The 13114-nt window shown below is 40.2% G+C and overlaps 1 protein-coding gene across 1 annotated transcript in view; it reads left to right on the top strand.

Annotated features, from left to right (window-relative positions):
- The first annotated feature begins 832 nt into the window (after window positions 1-832).
- ST18 (ST18 C2H2C-type zinc finger transcription factor) overlaps window positions 833-13114 on the top strand; it is a 228394-nt gene continuing 216112 nt past the window's right edge. Inside the window, 2 exon segments of the mRNA XM_048507715.1 lie at window positions 833-919; window positions 1224-1356. Of these exon segments, the coding sequence (XP_048363672.1) occupies window positions 881-919; window positions 1224-1356 (172 nt within the window). The 5' untranslated portion in view covers window positions 833-880.

Genomic DNA, 13114 nt, shown 5'->3' with positions numbered 1-13114 from the left:
GTGCAGACAACAGGTCCATGAACCTTAAATAAGGAAAGCAGTCCATGAACTTTAAGGAACCAGCATGGAGATCTCTCCCTGTCTCTCTTTTAATGAAATGTTTGGCTTTGGAAATTTCATACACTCAATGAAACTCCTCTGTCCAAAATATATCATCGGATCTGGGTGAGGATTTGTGAAATGGTGTCCAAAATATAAATATACATTACTTTGGAATGATCTATATTTTTATTATTCCAGCACTGGTCATTTTTATAAAAGAAAGAAAGAAAAAAATGTAGATTTCACATAGTCTAGATTTGAAAAGTAGGTGTTCAGATTTCAATATTATGGTAATTGTCTCACAGCTCCTCCTGCCCCATCTGCGGTAAATCATATCCTGAAGTTTTGTGAATGTATCTGGTGAAATGAAAACTTAATTGAATTTAGAATTTCATTCTACTTCCAAACTGAAATCTCACACCTACCAAAAAAAAATCAAATAAGATCTGGGAAATAAAAGCTGAATTTGAGGGCTCATATGTACAAAACATATTGATAAACTTTATTCTGCCCTAAAAATACAAATCGTAGAAGCAAATCTCTAAAGAGAGAATATACACAAAAGTTGTTTACACAAGTGCCTTGTAGTGCCTGGTGTTGGTGTCACTCTGTTCCATGCCCTACAACAATCAGCAGGCCTCATGGGAGATGTGACTACAGCTTGGGACATGGGACCATTTGTTCACTCACTTTCTGTGAAAAGAGTTCTAAAATGTGTTTTGAATAGACAGCATTTTCTTTGTGTAGTTAGTAAATAACACAGAGCAAAGTTAGTCAGCGAGTTACATAGCTTCTGCATTCTGATTCTTTGTGGCTCTTTTGTGCCAAGCTTGGCAGGATGTTTTTCACTAAATGGGACCTTTCTACAAAACCAGAGGTAAGGAAGAAACTCTGGGGTATTTAGGGAATGTTTTACATAGAACTGATAAAAATTAAATTAAGATCGTGATGAGTTTACTTTTACTGTGGCCATTACTTCACAACAATGTTTTTCTTTAAATAAAAGTTTTTGAGAGTCCTCAAAGGACTGTTTTACTATACAGTGTTATAAATGTGTAAAACTATGAAGTGTTAGGATTATGTTTGGCTTTAAAAACAAACAACTCCCCACCCCCCAAAAAATTGGGGGGACTGTTGCAAAATGCAAGAGGTATTATGAAATACATATCTTTTTATTTTAGAAAATAAGGAAACAGGATCCTGCTTTCTTTGCCAATCTTAAAAACACAGGAACAAAAAGGAAAACTGTGAACAAACCAACAAATGGAAGAGCAGGTGACCTTTGGGGCCACTTTACCAAATTCCCAAGTAAAGGTAAGATGCTGAAAATTTTATATCCCTGAATAATGTGTAGAAATAAATTGCTTGACATACTTTATGGTTACATCCTTGTAACTATATCTTTTTGCCAACACTCACCCAGGGAAAAGAAATCTCCTAACAAGGCATGTTCAAACAAGGCATGTTCAAACTGCCCCCCATCATTCTGCTGGTATATCCCCACCCACCTTAAATTTGGAGAAAACTGATTCCTGCCTTCTTTCCTTTAGGACAGCATGCTTAATATACTTTATTGTGTTGTTTAAAGAAAACACTTCAAAACTATGTTGTCTGATGATGCTACTTTTAGGGAAGATAGCAGGGAAGTCATTATGCATAAGAAATGAAACCAGGACCATGTAGTTTTAGTATTTCTAATACTTCAGTTACAGAAGCAGTCAAACTGAGCTGCTTCGTTATAAATAGGCACATAGTGTCAGTGTTCCAGAAATGATGAGTTTGATTATGGTATAGTGGTTAAGAGTGGTGTACTCTAATCTGGTGACCAGGGTTTGTTTCCCCACTCCTACACATAAAACCTGCTGGCTGATCTTGTGCTAGTCATAGTTCTCTCATAACTCTCTCAGCCCTACCTACTTCAGAAGTTGTATGTTGTGGGGAAGGAAGGGAAGGTGATAGTAAGCAACTTTGAGATTCCTAAAAGGCAGAGAAAAATCAGGGTATGAAAATAAACTCTTCTTCTTCCTTAGTTGCTGACTTAGGGATTGGAATGTAACTTTTCTAAATCTGACATTTTTATGCCAAAAGTTTCCTCATATTCTTTTAATTGGAAATGTTTATACTGTGCTTTACCTCAGAAGTATGTTCCTTCTGATAAACAAGAGAATTTACAAAATTTTACAAAATCAAATATTAGTTTGTTTTCTGCTGAAATAACTTTCTTTAATATAGTTACTGCATCTTATGCAATGTGTTTACAATGTGTATAGGGTTGTAGGGATATAGCAGAGGCCTTATTGCAGTTAGGCATACTCAAACACCTGCCAGTTCAGTTCAGATTCTGCTTATAGGTCATAAGCAGGGAACCAGTTGTTCAGTAAGCTGGTTGAATGTGACTGAATGAAGTTAGATATTACATCTGTATGATTACACTGTTTTCCTTGCGTTATTAGATTTCCTCACTGCTATCGCCTGTTTGCCTCTCCCATCTCCAGCCTTTAAAATGGCATACAGTAAAATAGGGGGGGAAAACAATAGATTTTGACATTTTTAGTTCTGTTAAGGGTCTACTCATGAATGTAGCTAATCTTGTGAGCAGTTCTGGTGATGATTCTTGAATAGATGCTGCAAAGTGTGCAGGCATCAAAAGTGGTCATTCATGCATCCAGTTGTGAGGCACAAAGGATGGATGGAATTCCATTTGAAATAATTCCAACTATACTTTACAGCTGTATGCCTATGCAAACATATCACACTTGTATGCTAGAATGTCCCCGACACTGGGGGATACTGTCCTGTCTCTGATAAATGAGATTATTTCATTCTTGAGCTAGGTAAAAGCAGCTTCAGACTGCAATGTACAGTGCATGCACAAAAACAGTCAGTCATTCTTGTGATGAACTTTGTCAGGTAGATCGGATCAGGAGAGTGCCTTATATATAACTGAGGGTGTTCAAACAAGGCATGTTTTCTGGTGAGCTTATTGGTTCTGAAATTCCCAGTTTGCCTAATTGTGGTAGATATTTTAAAAACCCACTATTTTTCAAATACATACATGTGAATATTGGCAATCTAGAATATATTGGGAGAAATGCACAAAGAAACTAGAACTCAACAGGGTTTTTTTTACTTTTAGAATTTTTTCAGATATTGCATTTATTTTGTTGTTAAATTTGAAATAGTTAACTTAAATAGTTAAGTATCTGTACTGCATTTTGAAATTCACCAGTTTGAGTTCATTTACTTCTGCAACTAATCCACTAGATGTCAGTGCAGAGTGCTGAAATGGAGTTCTGAGCTTATTATATAGAGAATATAAAGTTGCTCAGGTTAAAATTGTGTAGTTTTTTAGGTCAGTATTATAATAACAGTACTAAAAATTATAATTCTTATGAGGCACACTAAGACTCATGGAAAACACACATGAAATAGTTCAGTTTGTTTCTTTATTTAATTTTTGTAATTAAATGTATTCATTTATTTCAAAGTATTTAATTATTCTATTTTTGTTCTTCTAAATGTTCAGCAAGACTTGGAAATGAGAAGGCCATATTTCACCACACTGTGTGGCCCAGTGGGACAAAGTCAACACCCTGAGCAAGTTATGGATCAGTCCCTGACATGATAGCTGCATGATGTCCTGGTAGCTTTGGCCTCTTTCCTTGAATTCTAGCTCCAGTGCCCCAGTTTTGCTTGAATGGGGCCTTGGGTTCCAACTGAGAGAAAGGTGTGATGTAGAAATGTTCCAAATCAATGAATGTGACTGAAGGCCAGGACTGATCAAATCAGTGGGCAATGGCATAGTAAGGCAGAGCCTTCTTTTTCTCCTGGGGTGGATACCAGTAAAAATGCCCCCAATATGTGAATAAGGAAGAAGGAAGGAACCGAGTACATCAGGAGAGGGAAAAGATCTCCTGTGTTGGTGAAGAGAAAGGAAGGAGCTGGGATATCAGAGGGAAGGGAGGTATAGTGCTGATTGTTTGAGGTGGATTAGAAGGAACTGGGACATGTAAAGTATAAACAAATCAGCATATCTTGCCCAGTTGGTGAGTATTGTAGCTCTTTAGAACTCAAGACCTTGCCAGCCTTGTATTTTTATTATTATTTGCTAAAAATAGAATAATTCCTCTTTCTCTTCCCAAACTTTGACCAGGAATTAGTTTTGTTTTTGTTTTTAAAAAGAAAATCCTAACAAATTGATATGGGCGTTTTCCCCTGGCCAAAATATCCTGGGGGAAAACCGGGATCATACATTCCGGGATGTTTCTATCTCGGTTTCTCCCTCTGCATGGCAGCCTGTCAGCGTTGGGAGGAAAAACGTGCATAGTCCCCGCTTTAGTTCCATTTTCCTTGTCGACATTGCTGTGCATGCATGAACTGTCCTGTTTTTCCGCCATTCTGATTGGCTGCAGTCGGTGAGGCGGGAAAAATAAACTGGTCTGTCTCCCGTGATGTTTGCATGGGAGTGGGAACGGCACATTTTTTTTTTATAAAAAAGAACCCCCAAATTCATCGTTTTTTGAAAGGTGTGGGATAAGGGAAATCTTGCAGGGCAGGCCCGAGTTAGACCCGGAAGCTATATGGAAATCATGGCCAAACCAAGATGATTCCCCTCCTTATCCCAGGATATATTGGCCATGGGGAAAACGCCATAGAGATTGAAAACAGGAAAATGTCTGTCTTTGGAATTTGTTTCTTGAAGCAACCGATTTGCATGGCTTTGAAGGAATGATGTTGTGACTAGGTTTTTTCTAAATTGCCGCGCTTCTAAGAACATTTTTGCAATAATCTGTTAATTCCAATTCTCATTTGTGACCTGGTGCTGTAACCTTGGCAGTCTGCAGTGTTGTGTCGGAAGATATTATATCTTTTCGTTTGAGTTGCTTGGACCTCTTCTTCCCTTGTAGTTTTGAAGCCTGGATGAGGTGAGTGGAGATTCCTATTCTTGTGGTTAGTTATGTTCTGTGCCAGTAAAGTAGTTATGGTTAAAGCCTGTTGAGCTGCTTTTCACCACTACCAAACATCACAAGCAGAAGGTTTTTAAATGATTTTTTTGCCCAGCAATTGTACAATATTTTCATGATGAGCTATGGGCACATATAGTTTTTCCTCCCTGTATAGATTACAGAAAATGGGTCACAGATATAGGCAGAATGACAGGAACATTGTTAAGAAATGTGTAAGGTAGACTATAGGTTTCATGTGATGCTGTCAGTTATAAAGTTAATCTAAGGTTGTAGTGAGAACTGGTGTGGAATAGCAGATAGTGTTGAACTAGGACCTGGGAAACTCAGGTTCCCCACTTGCGCCATGGATGCTTGCTGGGTGACGTTGGGCCAGTCTTACTTTGTCAGCCCTGACCCTGGCTAGTATTTGGATGGGAAGACCTTCAAGGAATACCAGAGTTGAGATGCACAGGCAGGCAATGGCAAACCACCTTCCAATGTCTCTTACCTTGAAAACCCTATGGGGTCACCATAGTCAGCTGTGACTGGACTGAAAAAAGGTAACCTTCAAGGCCTGGGTCAGGGTCCTGAGGTAGCTCTCCAACCCGAATTTGCTATGTTTGAAGCACCTCTATATGGGCTCAATATGTTTACTTTGATGTTCACTGGAACAAGCTGAAGTTAACATTCACAGGGATCAAGGGGACTACACCCTGTCTCCCATTGCCTACATACTAACAGGAGCAGCAGGACAGTAAGATAAAGTCACTCAGAAAAGGTTCCTTTTTAGGACAGACAGGTTCACAAATCCTCTTGTCTCCCTTTCTCCTCCCCCCAGCAGTTCTCCTGTAGTCCATATGTGTACTTGGAGTTCGGAGCCTTGACTCCCTGCAAATGCATTCCTTTTGCTCTGTTTGATGCCTCTTGGCCTTGCCTTATTCTTGATTAGATTATATATCTGGCTCCTTACTTTCGCATCACATGACTCTGATTGTAGATGACAGTATTGTACTGTCATGTGATGGCTTGTCACATGATAGTGATGACATGTGACTGTATTACATGTATGCAGCTTGGTAGTCCCTTGCTGCCTCAGGCAATTCAAGGTAAGTCCTAGGTTAGTAAGGGTAGAAGATCAATAAGCCACTGTGTATTGAGTACAGTGGTTATGGGAAAAAGAATGGATTAAATAATTTGGGGCAACATGTGGATTTACTATTATAGTATTTGTCATACAGCTCTATAGCATTTCACACATTTCTTTTGTGTGTGTAGTTGCACCCTGAAAGTGTTTTCTTGCAGTATGCGAAGCATAATCCTATATTTGGCCTATTCAGGTGTCATTTGTTCTGCCTTGAATTTTTATAGTTGTACAGAAGTTTGAAACAAATTACTTCCTTGTTTACATTCCTACTTTTTGCTCTTGTCCTAGAATGCAACAGGCCAACTATTTGTGTTGCTTCGATGAATTTTGTTTACAAGCCAAATTACATAAACATCTGGTCTGTTCTGTCACATATGGAGTATCAAATGGCTTAAAATTTGCTGATAAAAATAACATGAATAGATAAAGAGAGGCTTCAGCCAAATACTATATTTTAAGGACTTGACATATTCACAGTTCTTTTGGCACCATACCAGGATTTATTGGGATCAGGACAAAATAAACTGAAGCTTACTCTGAAGTATATGAAGAGTGGCTCAGGGGTTGTATTTGCATTACCTGGGGCCTTGTGACCTCTGAAACCTGTGTAGGAGAAAAGGTATCTTACTTGGCAGAATCTTAACCTATGGTTCCATCCATTATTCCCCAATGACCTTCAAAGGCTTTTATAAAACATATTGTAAAGTGACTGTAATTGTAGTAGCTCCCAGCTCTTGGGAAATGTCAAGATGACAACAGTTGGAGATGCTGAAGTTCAGGAGTTCTGTCCATGCAGTAGCACCAGTGTTTGTTCATATACCCATGTGAAAGTTGGATTTACTCGTACTTATGCACCAGTGGGGAATCAGTAGCGTAAGATCCTTTGATTTTCTGTTTTGTCTTACTGGGGCAACTGTGAGCAACTGTGTATTCATATAGTTGGGATGTACATAAACATTAATATCCATGCATTGCTGAGGGGACTCTAGATACTGTTTGCTCTGACTTCAGTGCAGCATGAAGTTGAAACATGTATTATTTCACCTGTGAGCATGTACCTCAGAGTTTATGCTTCTTCACATATAAGTAACAAATCTTTCTGTTTAATAATTAGAAAGTTTGTACTTGAAACTATGTAGAACTTCTCTGAATTTAATCTGTCTAGTCACTTGAATTGTTCTCATTTATGCTGTAGCAGGTGTTACCTGCACCTGCTTGAAAGCATTTCAAAAACTCAGAGGCTGTAAGTTGGAGCCAAAGTCTTCAACCCAAAGGTATTCATTTTCCATCTGAAATTTGTATTACAGTGTACATAAGACAGTCAAGGCTGTAGTTGGTCCAGCTGTCTGATTTATGAGGCTCACTCCTGCATACTGTATCCTGGAAAATCAACTATCACATTTGCATCGCAACAAGAGGTTTTCTGAGACACAGTATGTGGTGAAGAGCACTACATTTTGGCAAGCAAAACTGATCCTTTGCAAGTTGAGAGCTGCAGAATGGCTTAATTTCCAAAGCAGTACCTATGGGCCCTAGGACTAAGGACCACATGTGCTATTGGGGCATATGGATTTGTATGCTTAAATCAACTTGCATAGCAAAAAGAGGTGCCAAAAGCTTTTTGTAGCATTAATTCCCAGATGGTTAATTGGAAGGTTGCAAGAATTTTGTGGTTACTTGCCAGACTGCTGGGTTTATCAGTTTGTAAAGTGAAGGTATTCCCATGCTATAGAAATGAGGATATGGGTTCAAGCTAGAAGAACCACTGGATATGCAAGTGAAGGCTTGAGGCTTGGGATTAGACCTAATCTTATCAGGCACCACTGAAAATACTTTGTCTTTTATTTTCGGCTCTTCATCTATAGCTTGGAAATAAAAACAACTTGCCAGATGATTAACTGCCCTTGGGAACTTTAGACCACATATTCAGTAGACAATACATTTGTTTTAAATGTATGAGGGGATGAGATGGCCTATAAAATCAATCAATCAATCAATCAATCAATCAATCAATCAATCAATCAATCATACATACATACATACATACATACATACACATATCTATATATATAAAAAGCAAACAGTGACTTTGTTAGTCACTCCCTAACGCCAAAACGGCTGGACGGATCACCCCCAAATTTTCACATGACATTCCTCCCTGTTGTGGGCAGGTAATCGGACCTTCAAATCGCCAAAAGTCCATACCTGAGTTGGTAAAACGTCTTTTTCCTGGCACACCAGGCTATGAGGCTGGCTGTGTTTAACTGTCACCCTTAGAATGTTCGTGCAGCCTGACTGTGGCCTGAGGGGTTGGTATGCCCTTAGAATGTTCGCACAAATGGCCAGAGATGAGCAGTGAAAACAGAACATAGGTAATACTGGTAAGTAATACGAGTGGAAGTGAAACACATACACACTTTGCCATGTGAAACGTCAGGTGGGGTTCCCCCCCTCACACGCAGGTAACTTTCACTCTCTGTGCCTCACCCACTACTACCACACAACACACATACTCTCATACACATCCAGCTCATCCTCACACACCTCACTCTGCCCTCTCTCACATCCAACCACCACTTACCCACTTCCTCACCCATTTTTGCCACAGCTCTCTTTTACTACAAGCGAGCTGGAGTTTGCCTTTTTTTCTAAGAAAATCCATGGGGTGGGGGCGAACCAATACTACTGGCTCCGCTTCTTTTGCACATGGCCCTTTAAGAACCCAGAGAGCTGGCCTCGATCTGAGCTCCTCACCACTTTGCCTCTGCTGCCTGACTGGGATAGCTTCCTTGCCCCAGTTCTGCCTTACCCAAGCCAGGACTATGCATGTCAACCAGCCTCATGGACAGCGGGATTCGCACTCTGGACAGTTCCGTTGTGGAATGGAAAGGGTTACATTATACTAAAAAACAAGACAGCACCATATAACAATGTGAATTGAAAAGGGAAAGAGGGATTCCATTTGACCACCTTAAAAGGCTATGCTGTGGATCATTGGACTGCATGGACATCTGTGTGGGTTGCGGACTGTGATGAGAAGGACAATTGCCACAGCAACGCGTGGCCGGGCCCCGCTAGTATATATATATAATACATACATGCATACATACACACACACACACACACACACATATACATATATATACATATATATATAAAAGTGTGTGTGTTCCTGATGGTCTCCCTCATAAGCTGCTGGACGGATCGCCCCCAAATTTTCACAGGATGTCCCTCCCTGTTGCAGGCAGGTAATCGGACCTTCAAATCACCGAAAGTCCATATCTGAGCTAGGTAAAACGTATTTTTCTTGGCGCAGCAGGCCATGAAGCTGTTTGTGTTTAACTGTCACCCTTAGAATGTTCGTGCAGCCTGACTGTGGCCTGAGGGGTTGGTATGCCCTTAGAATGTTCACACAAATGGCCAGAGATGAGCAGTAAAAACAGAACATAGGTAATACTGGTAAGTAATACGAGTGGAAGTGAAACACATACACACTTTGCCATGTGAAACGTCAGGTGGGGTTCCCCCCCTCACACGCAGGTAACTTTCACTCTCTGCGCCTCACCCACTACTACCACACAACACACATACTCTCATACACATCCAGCTCATCCTCACAAACCTCACTCTGCCCTCCCTCACATCCAACCACCACTTACCCACTTCCTCACCCATTTTTGCCACAGCACTCTTTTACTAAAAGCGAGCTGGAGTTTGCCTTTTTCTTCTAAGAATATCCACAGGGTGGGGGCGAACCAATACTACTGGCTCCGCTTCTTTTGCACATGGCCCTTTAAGAACCCAGAGAGCTGGCCTCGATCTGAGCACCTCACCACCCTGACTCTGCTGCCTGACTGGGATAGCCTCCTTGCCCCAGTTCTGCCTTACCCAAGCCAGGACTGTGCGTGTCAACCAGCCTCGTGGACAGCGGGATTAACACTCTGGACAGTTCTGTTGTGGAATGGAAAGGGTTACATTATACTAAAAAAACAAGACAGCACCATATAACGATGTGCATTGAAAAGGGAAAGAGGAATTCCATATGACCACCTTAAAAGGCTATGCTGGGGATCGTTGGACCTGCATGGACATCTGTGTGGGTTGTGGACTGTGATGAGAAGGACAGTTGCCACAGAAACATGTGGCTGGGCCCACTAGTAAGTAAGTAAGTAAGTAAGTAAGTAAGTAAGTAAGTAAGTAAGTAAGTAAGTAAGTAAGTAAGTAAGTAAATAAATAAATAAATAAATAAATAAATAAATAAATAAATAAATAAATAAATACGTATGTGTGTAAAGTGCCATTAAGCTACAACCGATTTACAACAATCCCAGTAAGGGTCTTTCAAGGCAAACGAGAAGCAGAGGTGGTTGGCCATCTCCTTCCTCTGTAGAGTCTTTCTTGATGGTCTCCCTTTCAAGTACTGACCCTGTTTAGCTTCTGAAATCTGACAGGATCAGGCCATCTTCCCTCCTTCTACTTTAAATAGAGTTAAACAAAAGCAACTCAAATACTTTTGGTTTCCTGGCTAATTTTTTTTAAAAAACTGGCATGTCCCTAAAGCAAATTAATGTTTTTGTGGGCCTTTATTTTATTTATTGAATTTTATTGAATTTACTATCTCACCCTTTCCTAGCACAAGCTCTGGTTTGCAACTTCAGAACCCTGCACAGTGAATCAGATGGCTCCCATATGTTTTTATCTCCATCCTATGGATGGGGGAAGTCAGATATTGCTACTATTTCTGGACAGGGGGTGATTTATAATTGTCTCCCATTGCACCATAAACTAGCTAGGAAGAGAAGGAGGAGACTGGATTAATCAAATACCTTTCTTGCCAAACAGGTGATATGTAGTATTCTATCACTTCTCACCAAACTTTTATATGTGTGCAGCCCTAGTTGCAGCCATGTGCTTAGTGAGGTCATCACCCACAAATTATTCTGAATGGCTGTAAAAATATGGCTTACCTGTATAGATGTCATTTGCTTACTTATCTGCTACATTTGTACCTTGCCTTTTTTCTCAGTGAGCACCCAAAGTAGTTTACATGATTCTAATTTATATCCTGCCTTTGTATTACAGAAGTGACTCTGAGTATGGCTAATGGTTTTATAGAGAAATACACTAGTAAAAAACGTAAAAATTTGAAAAAGAAAACCACTGAAATAATGGCAAAGACATGTGCACTCTGCCTTTGATGTTTACCAAGGGCATGTGTCCTTTTTGTAGAACTTCCTAGATATATAGTGATGGTTAAAAAGCAAACACCATGTTGTTAGGAGAAACTAGAATAGCTAGTGGTCATACACTTACAAATAGAACTTCAGTGTTATAAGAATTTTTATTCATACGTTATATGTGTCATCATAATAGTCACTGGCATAATAAGTCACTGGTATTTTGTTTTGTTTTTTAAATCCTTTCCTTCAAATAACTGAACATCTGAGGCAAAATATACACAATGCATTATCTCTAAAATATAGAGGGTGGGGGAGAGAATGGCTATCCTGTATAAACAATTGGGAAAAAAACATGAAATTGCTGAAAATTTTTGTTTTTGTTATCTTTGTCTCCCCTCTCCCTTTCTAAAATGTGTGAGGCTATCTCTGGATCGGTATAATTTTTAGTTTAGTCTGCACCTGTGGCCTTTGGACCTAATGTTTATGACAGATGGATTGGACTATATTTGAAGAATTTATTGTAGAATCCTTCTGTATATATCTGTGCCATGATAGACTTTGGAAATGGCCCATGGGTATATTTATTAGTATCGACTTCCTATCCACATCGTGCCTTCCGTGTCTGTATACTACAAGCCCAAAGCTTCATTTTGTATAGAATAATACACTAAGTATAAATCTCTATTTTTAAAATCTTTTCTTTATCTGTAGAGGAATTTGGTGGGTGATGAAGAGAAAGGACCAACAGGATGGTCCCATTATTTGTGATTTATGGAAACACTAACATTAAAACAGATGAACTGCTACCACACTGATCATGCCATCTGATCCATTAGACACGTATGACAGGTATCATCCATGCAGGATGGCTGCTGAACTATACCACTGAGTCAGCCATCCTAAACTGCCATAGTTTCACACACAGCCACATAACCAAGCAATCAGGCAGAACTAATAATTGCACAATTGCTAGAAGAGGAGCAACTAATACCTTTGATACCCTTCATAGCACAAATGGAGACAAGCACTCTGTATCCCACAGACCCTTCACCAAGAAAAAAATGGAATTGGGGGGGGGGAGTTTAAAGGAGGGAGGAAAAATGAAAGGCCATTCCAATCACAATAGCTAGCCAGCTCCATATTCCAGTTATTGGGAGGAGGCCTTCAAAGCAACGTTAGGAACAAGATCTACCAGACCATGGCCACACAGCCCGGAAAACCCACCACAACCAGTTAAATCCGGCCGTGAAAGCCTTTGACAATACCTTCAAAGCAAGTTCATGAGCAACAGCTGGAGAAGTGTCTAGAGTTCTACTGTATTACGAATGATCTCACATGGTACTGCACAAAGTGTTGCATTGCAAGGGGAGTTCCACCAGCTGAAGAGTGTGTTCCATTTGGTCCCAAAGACTTTCGCTGTAAGGAACCTCAAAGGACTCAAAACAAAGTAACTGTGTTCAGTTCGTTTATTTCATAAACTTCAATGATCGCAATACATGGAATGCAGATTCTGACTTTCCCGGGCTTAAGGTGTCGCTTTTACGGAACCTTCAGCCACCTCCCCCAAACGTCCCAGCAGAATTCCCACGACAGGGCAGAAACAAGCTTCAAACACACAAGATAACCACAGCAAGGTTAAGGCCACAACCACCCCGGGCACGAAGCCCAGAATGAGGAATGCGCCAAGGACAGGCAGAAAGAGCAGAAACTAACCCCCACCCTTACACTCCGCCTCCTCCACGAAAGCCCCCTCTCCACCTGGTTTATGAGGGAAAGCCTTATTGAAAGCAGCAATCAAAGGG

Source organism: Sphaerodactylus townsendi, linkage group LG09, assembly GCF_021028975.2.
Source record: "Sphaerodactylus townsendi isolate TG3544 linkage group LG09, MPM_Stown_v2.3, whole genome shotgun sequence".
Classification (NCBI taxonomy): domain Eukaryota; kingdom Metazoa; phylum Chordata; class Lepidosauria; order Squamata; family Sphaerodactylidae; genus Sphaerodactylus; species Sphaerodactylus townsendi.
This window is presented reverse-complemented; position numbering and strand designations above follow the sequence as displayed.